The sequence below is a fragment of the Alternaria metachromatica genome (genome assembly GCF_023757995.1).
Source record: "Alternaria metachromatica strain BMP 0045 chromosome Unknown scaffold_2, whole genome shotgun sequence".
NCBI lineage: Eukaryota > Fungi > Ascomycota > Dothideomycetes > Pleosporales > Pleosporaceae > Alternaria > Alternaria metachromatica.
The window spans coordinates 1,614,356-1,628,881 of record NW_026055493.1 but is presented as its reverse complement, the minus strand read 5'-3'; the positions used below and the strand labels follow the sequence as shown (position 1 = coordinate 1,628,881).

The 14,526-nt window shown below is 52.3% G+C and overlaps 7 protein-coding genes across 7 annotated transcripts; 3 read left to right on the top strand and 4 right to left on the bottom strand.

Annotated features, from left to right (window-relative positions):
• Window positions 1-666: 666 nt before the first annotated feature.
• Window positions 667-2,507, top strand: J4E83_001378 (uncharacterized protein; the record flags this gene model as incomplete). Its single annotated transcript, XM_049328334.1, has 4 exons — window positions 667-858; window positions 914-1,443; window positions 1,499-2,017; window positions 2,081-2,507. The coding sequence occupies 4 exons, from the start codon at window positions 667-669 to the stop codon at window positions 2,505-2,507; spliced, it is 1,668 nt and encodes a 555-aa protein (XP_049192852.1).
• Window positions 2,508-3,890: 1,383 nt separating this feature from the next.
• On the top strand, window positions 3,891-5,290 carry J4E83_001377 (uncharacterized protein; the record flags this gene model as incomplete). Its single annotated transcript, XM_049328333.1, has 5 exons — window positions 3,891-3,938; window positions 3,990-4,208; window positions 4,262-4,362; window positions 4,427-4,711; window positions 4,762-5,290. The coding sequence occupies 5 exons, from the start codon at window positions 3,891-3,893 to the stop codon at window positions 5,288-5,290; spliced, it is 1,182 nt and encodes a 393-aa protein (XP_049192851.1).
• A 358-nt stretch (window positions 5,291-5,648) lies between these two features.
• On the bottom strand, window positions 5,649-7,121 carry J4E83_001376 (uncharacterized protein; the record flags this gene model as incomplete). Its single annotated transcript, XM_049328332.1, has 1 exon — window positions 5,649-7,121. The coding sequence occupies one exon, from the start codon at window positions 7,119-7,121 to the stop codon at window positions 5,649-5,651; it is 1,473 nt and encodes a 490-aa protein (XP_049192850.1).
• Window positions 7,122-7,705: 584 nt separating this feature from the next.
• J4E83_001375 (uncharacterized protein) lies at window positions 7,706-8,868 on the bottom strand (the record flags this gene model as incomplete). Its single annotated transcript, XM_049328331.1, has 2 exons — window positions 7,706-8,239; window positions 8,293-8,868. The coding sequence occupies 2 exons, from the start codon at window positions 8,866-8,868 to the stop codon at window positions 7,706-7,708; spliced, it is 1,110 nt and encodes a 369-aa protein (XP_049192849.1).
• A 675-nt stretch (window positions 8,869-9,543) lies between these two features.
• Window positions 9,544-10,230, top strand: J4E83_001374 (uncharacterized protein; the record flags this gene model as incomplete). The annotated part of the gene is made up of 1 exon (XM_049328330.1): window positions 9,544-10,230. The coding sequence occupies one exon, from the start codon at window positions 9,544-9,546 to the stop codon at window positions 10,228-10,230; it is 687 nt and encodes a 228-aa protein (XP_049192848.1).
• Window positions 10,231-10,289: 59 nt separating this feature from the next.
• On the bottom strand, window positions 10,290-10,955 carry J4E83_001373 (uncharacterized protein; the record flags this gene model as incomplete). Its single annotated transcript, XM_049328329.1, has 1 exon — window positions 10,290-10,955. The coding sequence occupies one exon, from the start codon at window positions 10,953-10,955 to the stop codon at window positions 10,290-10,292; it is 666 nt and encodes a 221-aa protein (XP_049192847.1).
• Window positions 10,956-11,296: 341 nt separating this feature from the next.
• Window positions 11,297-14,174, bottom strand: J4E83_001372 (uncharacterized protein; the record flags this gene model as incomplete). The annotated part of the gene is made up of 2 exons (XM_049328328.1): window positions 11,297-13,513; window positions 13,557-14,174. 2 exons carry the CDS (start codon window positions 14,172-14,174, stop codon window positions 11,297-11,299), a joined length of 2,835 nt encoding a protein of 944 aa, XP_049192846.1.
• Window positions 14,175-14,526: the final 352 nt, after the last annotated feature.

Here is a 14,526-nt window from a genome sequence, read left to right as displayed (position 1 = left end):
TCCTTCCAGTGCGTCGTAACGTGCACTCACTAAAAAGCTGACGAGACCAGAACTTGCGCATTATGTGTATCTACAGTAGAAGAAATGGATTCGAAGAGCGCTTGTCAGAAACATGGTTTTGGACAGATAGGCACGTGTGTTGGAAGGGAAATAGTCGGGACGAGATAAGCACGCTTTCCCACGTGGCTTGCACTGCCTCGTCGCTCCCTTCTTCACACTCCCCTCACGGCACTGCACCAATGTATAAATAATGTCAAACACAATCGCAACTGCCGCGACGTGCTTCGGCGACCAAACAAGGGCTTTCTAAGAAAACACAGCGCGGATATATACGTGATCCCACCTGTCTGAAGCCATGAGTGAAGTTTCAGGCGCTATAGATAGCAACACGAGTACAACATTGGGGCCAATTCAAAGAAACTTATATTAATAGTTGCCTGGATAGTGACACAGAAAGCAAGAGAAATTCTATCGGTCAGCGATTGCTTGATCACGGCAGGCCGGGTGTTGATGTGATGGCAGCAGTGGCCTGCGAGTGATGTTTGGGTTGGGGGCCATCCTCGCGGGAAATCGGAAGAGAGGCCAAGGAAAGCCCCCACTCGGGCCCCGCCTCCGGCCGACCCGTCGGCTTCCCGCCTTCCATACACCTACCCAGCGATAACCACGATGCGTGACTCAACTTCCTACCAGTACGATCTGGGTTCTTACCATCGCAAGATTAGCACCTCCAGCCCAGATTCGCAAACATGGTTCGATCGCGGTTTGGTCTGGTGCTACGCCTTTCACCATGAGGAGTCAGCCCGATGCTTTGAACGAGCTATCAGCGAAGACTCAAATTGCGCGATAGCTTATTGGGGTGTAGGTTTTTGATGGTCTCCCAGGGATGTCTTGTAAATCCAGCTGATCGGCGCAGCTCGCGTTCGCCCTCGGACCGAACTACAACAAGCCTTGGGACTTGTTTGACGAGAAAGAACTCAAGGCCACACTAGGAAAGATAAATGAAGCGAACGAAAAGGCCGAACTACACGCATCCAGTGCGTCGGATCTGGAAAGAGCCTTGATCGACGCCGTTCAAGTGCGCGTGCCGAAAGGTCTAGATGAAGCTGCGTTCCAAGCATGTAATGAAGAGTATGCCAAAGCTATGGAGGGTGTTTACGAGCGTTTCTCTGACGACCTTGACGTGGCGTCTCTCTACGCAGACTCCCTTGTCTGTCTCTCGGCATGGAATCTATGGGATCTCAAGACCGGCCAACCGACACCAGGTGCTCGCTCTTTAGAGGCGAAGACCGTGCTCGAAAAGGCTTTACAGCAAGACGGCTCACATCTGCACCCAGGAGTTCTCCACCTTTACATTCATTTGATGGAGATGTCAGCAACGCCTGAAGTAGCTCTGATCTGTGCAGATCAGCTAAGACATCTTACCCCCGACGGAGGACATTTGCTGTAAGTGCATGCAAGAAGCCTCCGTAAAGCACGTACTAACTCTAGAGACCTATAGACATATGCCGTCCCATCTGGATATCCTTGTTGGCGACTATCGACGTGCCATAGACGCTAATGCACATGCCTGCCTTGCAGATGAGAAGTATGTCTCCGAGCATGGAGCAGAAAACTTCTACTCATTTTACATGATGCACAACTATCACTCGCTCATATACGCAGCGATGTTTGCGGGGCAACTGAAGGTTGCGCTAGATGCGGTCGACCGCATGGAAGCTTCACTGCCTGTCTCGCTTCTGCGCATAGAAAGTCCGCCCATGGCAGACTGGCTGGAGAACTTTGCATCAGTTCGTGTACATGTCCTGGTTCGCTTCGGGCAATGGCAAGATCTCATCGCACTCGAGATGCCATCGGATAGGGATCTTCACTGTGTGACAACGGCTATGACGCATTATGGCAAAGGTATTGCGTATGCCGTTACCGGCGACATCGTGAAGGCACAGAAGGAACGCGACGCTCTGGTCGAAGCAGTTGAACGTATTCCAGCATCTCGGATATGTGGGGATTTTCCAAACAGGTACGGTGCATACAGTCAAACTATCCGGAATGGCGGGCTATAAGGGCATACTAATCCATGCAGGTCTAATGTCGTCCTTCAAGTTGGGATAGCAATGCTGGACGGCGAACTTGAGTACCGCAAAGGCAACTACGAGGAAGCTTTCAGACACCTTGAAACAGCCATCCAGCGTGACGACGATCTGGTGTACGCCGAGCCATGGCCCTGGATGCAGCCGACACGACACGCCTATGCCGCTCTGTTGTTGGAGCAGGGCCGAATAGAAGATGCGGCAGCGGTCTATAAAGCAGACCTAGGGTTCGATGATACGCTACCGCGGGCAAGGCAACATCCGAACAACGTATGGGCCTTGCGCGGCTACCATGAGAGTTTGATAACCTTGGGTCGAAAAGACGAGGCGGGAATCATTGGGCAGCAACTCAGGATAGCACTTGCTGTAGCTGATGTTAGTGTCAACGCGAGCTGCTACTGCCGACGCAATCCTGAGTAGTGGGAACTCGTAGAGGGCCGGGCAGTTCGTGATGACCCGAAACGTTACGTTAGGATGCGATCGTCGGTGAACGCATATGGTTCCTGGCCAGTTGGGCTTCATTCCGTGTCCTCCGTGTCCACTTGGCCAACGAAATCCTCCGGCTGATTATCAGGACGATCTTCTATCTGGGTGTAGAGAGGTGCTGCGGTGTGAAAGACACAAGGATGGCTGACCAGCATCGTCTGTGTTGGTGTCTTTTCGAGCGGATAGATGCAGCTCGTTTCCATATCGGACTGATCTGTCCGAATCTGTCAACGATGTCAGTACGACTCGTGGTTCATCGCTCGTATCATTCCTTGGGCGTTCCCCTTTCGATCAGATGTCAACAGCCTTACGTACTGTTTCGGAGTCGCCTCCGTCGCCTTCAAGGGGTTAATGATGACCCGAGTGACAGTTCCGCTACTGAACAAGCCGTCTCTAAGTGCCTTGGTATGCATTGCTGATGAGTCGTGTCCCATCTCCCAATCATCACTCAGTCATGCCTCGGTATCTCGAAGCACAGTTTCACGATCTGCCGCTAACGGTCGCCGACGTCCTTCGCTACCCTGTAGCTTCCACGTGTCTTACCAAGATCGTGCTAGATCGCCTCGCTTAGCACGCCCCGCCGGAAATTTCGTCCCCAACAGAGTCACGTCTAGTATGCACCTGCGCATGTATACATGCGTTGACTATCGTCCCTGAGGAAAACGCGGATCCCTCCTGTTCCTGTGCCACGCGACATTGACGCTTGGCATTTAACCGGCATTCACCAATGTTAGAAATCAAAATCGAGGTCAGCCTGTGGGACTAGAGCGGATCCCTGGGCTTGCACACACGGGAACTTGAAGACGGGAACTTGAGCACCGAAAACTCTGACGTCTGCAGCCAAAGCGGGCACTTGGTTGTCGGAACAGAGTCCGTCGACGTTAATTGTGCGCGGGTAGTCTAGATTGCGGGAGCTTCACGAGCCGCAGTTCTCCATCAACAAATTATGATCGTCTATGATTCAGGCGGATAACGTGGTAGGAGAACTCCCAGAACAGCAGCTGCGAAGCCGCGGGAATAATCGCCACAACATCCCTGATGTCCTATCGCAACGTCTGGGCGTTGATCAGCATGGCGTGCAAGCGGGCCCTGCTCTGACATGCCGGCGGTGTTTGCCATTCCTGATTCAGTAGCACAGGGCAGGCCCACGAGCCGCCCTTCCCCTGGGTACCCATCGAATCGAGACTCGCTTGACTGTGGGCTGACTTAACCTGGCTGATACCCAAGGGCCCGGGTACGAGGTATATGGAGCCAAAACCCGCCGGATTCTTCAGAACCTGGGGGTGAACCAGATTTGCCCGAATTCACGCCTTCACCATGGCTTCAAGGCACGAACTTGCGAACCGAGGACCTGAACTGCAGGCGGTATGTTCAAAGACGCTGAACGAAGTGGAGACCATTAACTGACATCCGCAGGTGTGCTCAACGTTCGTCTCGCTAGCGTTCATTACCACTGTCCTGCGAGTTTACGTACGAGCCCGTATCGTTAAAGCTTTCGGAGCAGACGACTGGTGGATGGTGGCCGCATTGTGTGCTCATGTTATGTTTGCTACTTGCGCAATTGGCGGTATCCACTATGGCACTGGACGCCATATGGACACACTTTCGAGTGAGCAACAGTACAAAGCAATGAGGGTACGTGCGAACCTTTGAACTTGTCTCGATCTCAATTCTAACAGTATGTATAGTACTGGTGGCTTTGCTACATCGCGTACTGCTGGGCAATGATTACGTCAAAGATGTCCATTGGCCTGTTCCTTCTCCGTGTCACTGTTAAGAAACTGCACAAGTAAGCCATGCCTTTTACGTTAGTTCCATAAGGTTCGGTAACTGACTTCATACGCCTCATCCAGGTACATCATTTACGCTGCGATGGGCCTCACGGTGCTGTGTGGCCTCGTCTTCTTCTTCGTCACTCTCTTCCAATGCCACCCGATCAGCTTCTTCTGGGACAAGAACAACCCTGAAGGAACTTGCATCAACGTAGATGTCATTATCGGTCTTACGTTCCTGTACAGCGCAATCTCGGTCATTAGCGACTTCACGTTTGCTATTCTACCCTTCTTCCTGATTTGGGGCTTGAACATGTCCGTCAAGACCAGGGTCCTCTTGATTCCTATTCTCGGGATGGCCTGCGTGTAAGTTCTCTTGTCACCACTTCAGCATACGATTCCTAACAATATTGCAGTGCTAGTGTCGCAGTCTGTGTGCGCATGGGCTACGTTATGGATTTCAAGAACCCCGACTTCCTCTGGGCCACGGTCGATATAGCAATCTGGTCGGACATCGAACAGGGTCTCGCTATCACGGCTGGTTCCCTCGCTACTCTCCGTCCCCTCTGGCGACAAGTTTCCGAGAAATTCGGATTCAGCAACTCTTCCTTCGGCCCGTCACGTCCTTCGAACATGCGAACACCACAATGGGTCAACGACCCGAACAGAGAATCGAAAAAGAAGCCTAGTCTCTTCAGCATGACAATGTCTCTGCTGAAGACTGAAAAAGGTGTGTCTACGAAGTCGGAGATCGACCAGGACTACGGCATGGGCAACCTTCAGCCAGTACGGCTCCGCGATGATCTATCCGCGGAAAACGAGAAGAGCGATAAGGTGTTCAACACTTGGAGAATAAAGGGTGGTGGGAAGGTGTCTGATGAGGAATGCAGAGTTGGAGAAATCACAATGGAGACGCACATCAACCAGAAGAACGAGAGGCGGTAGAAATGGAGGCAACTGGAGTGGACAGTGAACGATATGGACGACTTTGTTATTAGCTAATTTAGATTCATGATACCATCCTCATGGCGGCGCGAGCCAGTCAAAACAATACAAAAAAAGGATATAACACATCAGATTTGTATACGTCACAGCTGCCTTAGGGATGTCGTGATATCTCGCGTGGTATAGAGCTCGTGTACGATGCTCGCCCCTCACCAATACATGCAAGTTGAAGCGAGATTCGTTGGCGGTGTGTGTAACCTTAGAACGTTTTGACTAAAGGGATCTAAGTATCAAAAACTACATAATCCAGGTCAAACTCTAGCGCATGACCAACTCCAAGTTTCACAATCACCATTCACTATACATTACTCGTTTTCGCCCTCAGGAAATTCTCAACCATCTCATCACTTACTTCCGTCGCATTGGCCGGTTGACTGCGGGACTCCCCTTTGCTCCCCACTGCCGAATCTGGACGTTGGTCGGCACGTGGGCTCACGTCGCCGACCTTCTGAACCGGCCCATCCGGTGCAGAGCCGTTAGACGTCGCTGCCGTGCCCACTGCGCCAGCAGCCCCACTGCGTTGCTGGTCTTGGTCATTTATTGATCGTCTGCCCTCTTGCGTCCGCCCCTGCGTTTGCGCTCCACCTATCCTTTCGTTTGATGGTGTGAGGTTGCCGTGGAACGGGCGCTGTCGCTGCTTCGCGGCTTCCTTGTCGACTTTCCAAATGCCGCCTGACGGATCGACAGTGTAAGCTTGCGGGTCATGCTTTACTAATCTATCGAAGATCGGGTCGTTGGGTACTGTTTTGAAGAAGACGTGTTGAAACTCCTCGCCCTTCGCTTCTTCGTCTTTCCGCATCTGCCTTTGGCCATTTTCGACTACATTTTTCGCAGTTGAAACGCCCTTCATGTCGCCTTTGTGCAGGGATGATATAACATCGCCCCATGCTTTGCGACTCTCCCATGGGTCTTGCTCTGAGAGGTCGGGCACAGTCATGGGTTTGTGCTTGATGGTTCTGACGTCGAAGGTCTCCACCTCGGAACCGTTCCGCGCGTCCTTGATGGTAAACGTGCTGTTCCACGCTCCCTCGATTTCGTAGATGGTGTCACCAGGCTTGTCTGCATGGAAAAATCTTGCGTGGAATCCATTTTTGTGCCCTGATCCAAACAAAGACTTGCCCTCGAATTTGATATGGGATATGTATCCGTTGGATGAGATGAGAGAATATTCGCCGTACAACTCCGGATGTGGAACCCCACCTAAGAGACCCTTGACCTTAATGTTCGGCAGTGGAAGGAGGTAATCTTCGTCGTACTTGTCGACATGTACTATGGCGTATCCCTTCTGTTTGATACTGACGTTTCCAGAAAATGTGATTTCTTGCTCCGTAAACCCCTCCGCCCGGATCCCAACTTGATCGTTCCACAAATAGCACGCCGTTACAGGTGGATGGTGGCCGACTTGCTCGGAGATTAGTCGCGTCTCGCCCAGCTCCTCAGTATTCCAGCTTCCGAGGAACAGCTCGCCGAGAAAAGCGTTCAACGGCTTCTTGACGCCATCTTCCTCATTCCGCCCCGCATATTGCTGTCCTCGTAACGAGCCTAGGAAGTTCTTGAGCACAAGCAACGCGCGTTTCTCAGGGTCTTCTTCCGACGCCGGTGCAGCCCAGAGATATGGATGATCCGCCCAGTACTGTGGTATCTCAACTGTCGAGTTCTCGGCTAGTACGAACGGCGGTGCAGTAATGTTTGAAAGATCTCCCGAGATGGTCGCTATAGAAGAAATAAAGTCCTTGAGCCCAGAGCGGTTTGCTGCGATATCATTTGACATAATTGCGAATTTAGGTTTGACTTGGCTAACATCAATGCCGGACAATGAACCTAGTTATGGGGAAGATGGGTGACTTCCCAAAGTAGCGCCAAGTCATGACGTCGGTGGTGCAAGACCCTACGACCTGCGGCTAACAACGTGAGATCTGGCTTGCCCTGAATTTCGGTAGGCTGTGCACCAACGACTCCAACGCCGCATCGCGCAATCTGCCGTAAACGCGTACGCGATCGATGTTGGCCCCGTCGCATAATCAGCCCGACCTAGCGTAGTCCGACTGCATGTGAGCGACGCGACAGCGACGTCGCGTATTCCTCCCTAACGGTCTCATTCCACGACAGATCCAAGCTCATTGGGACGATTAGCAACTAACCACCGACGAGCAGGACAGATTGTCGCCAATTAGGCAACCTACTGCAGACTTCACTCGACGTATTCTGCTTACCACTCATCCGACATACCCGTCTTGGCATCATCACCACATCGAGCCTGCTAACAGGTGTGGAAAGCTGTGAACGAGACGGGTTAGCCTGCAGTTGCTTTGCCTTATGAACGTTGTCAATTTTGCTAAGTACAACAAAACCTGCTCACGGCGTAGGATAACTCAACGCAAAAGCCTCTTTGATCTCATCTTCGCCCCATCCCATCGAAAGACCCAACTGCAACAGAATTCTCGCCTTCTGTGGATTGTAAAATCCACTCGCAATAGTGAAATCGCCACCGTCTGGTACGAGTCCATCAGCACTGCGATGGCTAGCCACCATTGGGATACCCGTCGCGTTGTATAGCTCTTCAGCAGCCAAAGCAGCCTTGCTAGACACACCTCCTGCGCCGACTCCAGCGTAAACGATACCTTGGGCGCCGGAGGCATAGGATGCGTTGAAAAGACTGGGATCCATGTCCTGGTGGGCGTAGAGAATTGGTACGGAGGCTAGGTCGGTGACGTTGGTCACGTCGAAGACTACGCGACCTACCGGCTCAGAGGGTGCGAAGAAGAAGAACGGAACCTGGTTGATGAAGACACCGAGTTGGCCGGCTTCAGTTGAGAAGAATGTGTCGAGCGTGTTGGCGTTGTTCTTTGTGGTGTAGAATGCAGAGCCGATGCGGTCGTTGAGTACGATCTGGCGGTGGTGTTAACTTGCATTTCTAGTTCGGCATGGACTGAGTTACTCACCATCGTTCCTCGGTTTCTTCCAGCTGGAGATCCGGCCAATGTGACCGCTTGGTATAGATTGAGTGGGCCGTCTGCACTCAGCGCGGTCGCTGGTCTCATAGCACCGACAACAATAACAGGTTTCGTGGAGTTTACAGTACTCTCCAAGAAGAACGCAGTCTCCTCGAGTGTATCCGTTCCATGCGTAACCACAACACCCGAGATCTCATCTTTCGCTAACTCAGCATTGATCATATGCGCCAGACTCAGACTGATAGTCTCATTGATGCTACCAGACCCCACGTTCGAGATCTGGTAGCCGGCAATGTTGGAGATGTTGAGCAGTTCTGGAACGGCATCGACGAGCTGTTGGACTCCTAAGCCGATTGAGTAGCCGGTCGTCTGTGTGTTGCTGTTGCCCTGAGACGCGATTGTACCGCCGGTTGCGAAGATGGTGACATTGGGAAGAGAAGCGTTTATTGGTGTTTGGATGTCTTGTCGGACGAACAGTCGGTGGACATTTGAGCGACTGAGATCAATCGGTGAAGCTAGTGTGAGAGTCGTGAGAAGAGGAAGGACTTGGGTAGAGAGCTTCATCTTTGCGTATGAAGGAGGTACGTAGCTGGCTTACAATCGACTTCCTCAGAAACTTGAATTGGCCTTTTATACTCGTCGTGACCTCCAACTCATGCAGCTCCAATGCCAAGCTCACCGTCGGCCAACCTACAACGCCTATCTCCACGGCTTCTTATCAAGCCATTGTCAAGCTACTGTGAAGATACTGTCGTCATGCCGTCTTGGTACTTCTACAAGCAGCTCGATTAGTGAGTTCTGCGAGTCGTAGTCAAGCTTCGCTCTCTTGGCCATGCAAGTCCGCCGAATTTGTCGTGGTATGGTCGGGTCTTATCAGTAAGCCTTGCATGCGATAACCCACCCTCTGGATCCGCTAGAAGATATCTGGTAAGAACGCCAAGTATGTTTTTGCAAAGCTCGATGACTAGGCACCGTTCTTGATAGCCGTTGTCGGCCTCTAGTCGTGACGCTTACGTTTGGTTTGCTCTGAGATTTGTTTGGGCGGTACATGGACATGGAGGTGCGAGAGCTGTATCCTCGGAGGTATTGTGCTGACCCCGCCCACTCACGCCTTTCTTCCCGATTGGGAACCAAAGGACAAGAAGGCGTGACCGAAGCAATTTCTTGACAAAAGATGCAACACCGCGATGTGATTCCTTCAAGAATTTTCCGTACTACTCTTCTATTTCTACAACAACCATGTGCCCACCGTCCGACCTGGCCATCGCCGAAGCCCAAGATGCAGACGATAGAGCATACAAGCACCTTTCCGAGCACAGCCTCGATACATCAATATCGAAAGCCGCATATGCACATGCAGCTGAGCTGCTACATCCGGCGATTTTGAACCACAGCATAAGGGTGTATCTCTACGCCTACGCATTGGCAAAACACGAATCCTCCAAGTACTTCACGGACGTTCATCAACGCGATCTACTCTTCACCGCATGCCTTTTCCACGATATCGGAACCACCCAAAGTTATGATGGCCCGCAGCGCTTCGAGATCGAGGGCGCCGACGCCGCAGTCAAATTGCTAAGTGGGTTTGGGGTCGGTGGGACAGAGGCGCATGATGTCTGGATAGCCATCGCCTGCCATACCAGCCCACAAATCGCCGAGAGAATCGGGGAGCTTTCGAGGCTTGTTCGGGTCGCTGTTGTTACGGATTTCGGGCGGAGAGGCGACGATTATGAAGTGCTCCAGTCACTGACAGAGAAACTGGAGGCGCGGTACGAGCGGGCGGGGATCGAGAAGGTGCTTGGTGATGCGGTGGTGGAGCAGGCAAAGCGGAAGCCAGAGAAGGCGCCGAAGGTTTCGTGGCCGCGTGCGATGTATGAGGCATGGCTCGTGGAACCAGAGTGGGACGGTGTCAACAAGGCGTTTTGAGAGGCTGCATGTGAGCTTCGTATCCTACAGCCTTGTAATCCACCGATGCTGTCACGTCTTCAACCTCCGTCGCTCCTCTCCAGGAAGCCCGGATCCCTTTCGATCTTGCCCTCGAACTTTGTCCACCATGCCTGGAATGCCTTCAACGGCACTGTGTCTCCCGAGCCCCAGCTTGTCAAGAAGTCGTAGCAATTCTTGATGATCCTCTGCGCCAGCACCTTGGTCTCCACGCTTCTTTGTCCTCTCAGCACCAACTCATTGCGTTGTCCCATGTTTGGTGTTGCCGATGCTGCGGCCTCTTGAGCCTTGTTCTGCTCCAGAGCTGCGGCGACTTGTTGCGCTGGTTCAACGCTTATCCCAAGGGCCAGCGGCACGGTGCTGCCATTCGACGCGTCCATCGACACGCCCTCGTCCACCATGGCATCGTCATTGTCGCCTAGGCCACCACCTGCAGGTCCACCAGCTTTCGCGTTCACTTTGAATATCGCGCTAGGCTTCTCGTTCGCGATCGCGCCGAGGAGTTTGAAGTCGGTAGTACCGGGTAGTTGCGCGTAGACGGCGGCGGCGGTGCCATCTGGCAAGGTGACGCCCGGGAGCAGGAAGACGACGATGTGGGAGAAGGACGGCTGCGAAGGGATTTGGAAGGCGAACTGGGTCGGCGATATAACGGAGGAAGGCTCGGTGATGACAGGCCGCCCTGAGATGATAACACCGACTGAAGACATGTTCACGTGTCGCAAGCGCGTGAATCGAAGCTATGCGCAGGAGAGGTACTTGAGATGGCAGTAAGGCTGCAAGCCGCGCGTGAAAAGTTTTGACATGCAACAATCATCGTTGCGCAGCCTTTGCGACATTTCGAGATGCTTCTGCGTCATTCTTGGTCCAAGCTTCACCCCACATTCACTCGTGTGTGAAGGAGCTCAGACCGGCCGCGAGTTGAGATGACGTTTCGTGCTGCATCACAAGAAAAAACGGACGTTCTAAATTTAGTCATTCCATCCGACTTCTGAACATAGCATGCCCGTAACTCCCTCGCAATGAACAACGCAACTGCCCTCTGCTCATCTCACATGCTAAACCCATGCGCAGCGCTGACCCACCGTTGGTCGATTAGCTCGCTAACCCTCATCAGAACGCGATTTCCACCCATCAAAGCTTGGAATGAATGAATTCGCTCCTCTTCACTCATCAGAAAGAAGCGGGCGAGACCAAATGCTGAGACAGTCTTCGCATGATGGGTTGAAGAAGGAGCTATCGACATGTTCAAGGGTTTGCGGAGCCATGCCATGATAACTTGAGCAGCGAATGGGTTGAGGCCGACTCGACGGAGGAATACTTCCCAGCTTGTCTCTTGCGCCACAGGCTTGATATCGCCAATGTCTGCTGAGCCATATGGCAGTCCGTAGTTTGCCATCTCAACAACAGTGGACCGCGCCAGAGCCTGTTCTCCTCCACGAACATATCGAACAAGTACTTCGCCTTCTAATCTGCTGGCGAACGTATCGAAAGCTCTCAGAGCTTCTGTATCTCGCGGGTCATCTGGTCGGCTTGATCCTAGCTCTTCCATCTCGCGGCTTAGGCCTTCACTCACGAGCACTACCAGTCTCTCGTACCGCAACTGGAGCTTCAACATGCGTTCTTTCACTGGCGATCTTTCTGGCTGACCAGGGAGAGCTCTTTGTTTGACCTGCTGTAAAGTAGTGAAGATGAGGCCGGTTGATGGTGACAGTATGATTTCAGCTTCTTTGGCTGCCGAGTGCGGTAAAGTGTAATCTCGATATACCATCTCTGCGCTTGGATAGATGGATTCGATCAGTTTCAGCATTCCCCTTTGTTGTAGGAAGGTTGATGAGATCACGAAAGAACAAGGCGCCAGGTTATTCGGAACAGTAGGGAGTATAGGTAACGGCTTGTTGGTGGTTTGCGCCTGCTGAGCCTGATCCACTGGCTGGTCGGATGAAGACCTCCTTGATCGAACCGGTAAGGTGTGCGTTCTCGGTTGAGCGTGATCCCTAGAATCAGACACTTTTGCAGTACTACTTTCTACGCGATCTACTGGCTTCCCTCGCGTCTGCATGAACTTGTTAAGCGCGGTTGTTGCCGAGAACCCACCAAACATCAGGTCTCCAGTCGCTTGTTTGGCAGCTTGCAGTTTCTGGGAGGCATAGTCCAGCCTCTTCGATCGGGTCTTCGCCGACTGGCCTTCTGTTGGCTCGCATTCTCCGAAGTGGTGGTTCTCTTGCATCTCTGTGGAGGATCGGATCTGGGGACGCGCAGTCGGCTGCGAAGAGGTGCGCCTGCGATGCTTCTCCACGACCTCTTCTTCCATTTCAAGTTTTCGCTTGCGTATCAGAGCCTCCATGTCGTTTCGCTCATCGTATTCCTCTGGATCCAAATCTTCCTCGTCCTCATCTGCGTCAAGGATACGCAGGCCTTCGCGTTTCCACACTTGCGCTGAGCTAGTCGCGACATCGCCCGTTGTCAGTTCAGTGACGATCTTAGTAACTTCCGACTCGCCATGAAGCTTTTCTTCGAGACTGAGAGTAGACACCTTGGTAGTGAGAAAGCCCCACTTCAACTCTCGTTCCGGGATCGAAAGCCCATGCCAGGACTTCGCCAACCTCAGATCCTCTCGCTTGATGCGTAAGAGGAATTGCATCTGCGCTTGCAGTTCCGTATCATCAGGTCGATGGTCGCCACCCTTGCGCCGACTGTACTCTATCCATGGTGCCATGGGCAGCGAGAAGTCCATGTATGGAATATCGACTCTTGCAATCGTGTCAGCGCCGGAAAGTCGTTCGTTCTCGATTTTCTCGTTGGCGCGCTCAGCCTGCTCCTCGATTTCGTGGAAGAATTGGTCAGAGCCAGCCCCACCTTCATCATCCTCACCCCATGGCTTGTAGAGTAAGGATTCGTCCGCGAAAGACACAGACTTGAGCCTTTTCATGGGCGAACTAGAACACATCGATGGCGTAAGAGGACCTTCCACTTTGAGATCCTCAGCTCGGCGCTTCAGTATGGGCGAACTGGTTGGTTCGAAATGAGGACTAAATTGAGGTGGATGAGTAAGATCAAATAGCATCGAATCACTGCTATTCGAGTTTGTGCGAAAAAGAACGTCCGCTGCCAGAATTTGCTCCTGCAGAGCCTGCGCCTCAATAGTAACCGATTCGGCAGTATCTGAATCGAATGGCAGACGATTTGTGGGTGAGGATGGAATGTATGGTGTCAGTGGCGGCGATACTGGGAGTAAAGGCGGTGTCACAGGTCGGATATTGGGCTTCTGAGTCGGTTAGCAGGCGAACATAAACAACACTTCCACATACCTGTTTTCGTATCAGGCTCTCTGCCTCCAGCTTTTGGCCGTCTTCCGGTACATACGCGTCTCGAATAGTGTCCTGGAGATAAACCAACACCTCCCGTGAGATGGCGAGCTTTTCGACTTTGACCTGCGCGTCGCACTGTGCAGGGTAGTCGAAATACCTCGTTGGCCATCCAAAGCCCTCATCGTTTTCTTCTACCGTGATCTCGGAAGGAATCTGTAAATTCTTGAAGTCTGGCACAACTGTACCACCGAAGTTGAGCAAATCAAGCTCATGAGCAGATCGTAGCACAGGTAGCTCTTGACGTAGATCGCGTCTCCAGGTCCGGCTATTAGTAACCGTCAGGTCGCTCGCAAGTTCATCTTGAAGAGCATGCGCTGCCTTGAGGAGCAACGCAGTGTCTTTGTTCACCGTAAGCTTTTCTTTGACAAGCCCGCTGACAGCCGTGTCGATGGTCGCATCGGAGGGCTCATGAAGATGTCGATCAAACTCATCGTCTAGTGGTGACTGAAGATGGCGAATGTGCAGTAACTCTGTCTCATAGTTCACGCAAACGCCTTGCGCTCTCGCCCATTCGAGGACGCTCGGCTCCGATGTGTCCAGGCCGAGGTCCAGTTCCATGCTGGTCGCGTCTGAAGAATGTTCGCTCTCAAGTAATGTGAGTAACAATAGTCGTTAGCTGGCTGTCTTTCGTATGAGAGGCACAAATGGTGAGTGTCGATTGCGAGGGTTGCGCCTTCTTCGGTGTATCTGCCTTGGCGTCCACGTGGACACTCACTTTGCAGTCGCGTAATGTTACAGCAAGGAAGAGCAGGGAAGATCTGATGATGATTTGATTTCTTGATTCATTAACTCATGGCTTATTTATGCCATGATATGCTCTAGGCCGTCCTGTATATTTTCATGTGAATGTGCAAAGAATGTTGAACTATGTACATGCGAGTAGGACTGTATTTCCTTCCACTAGCTACGC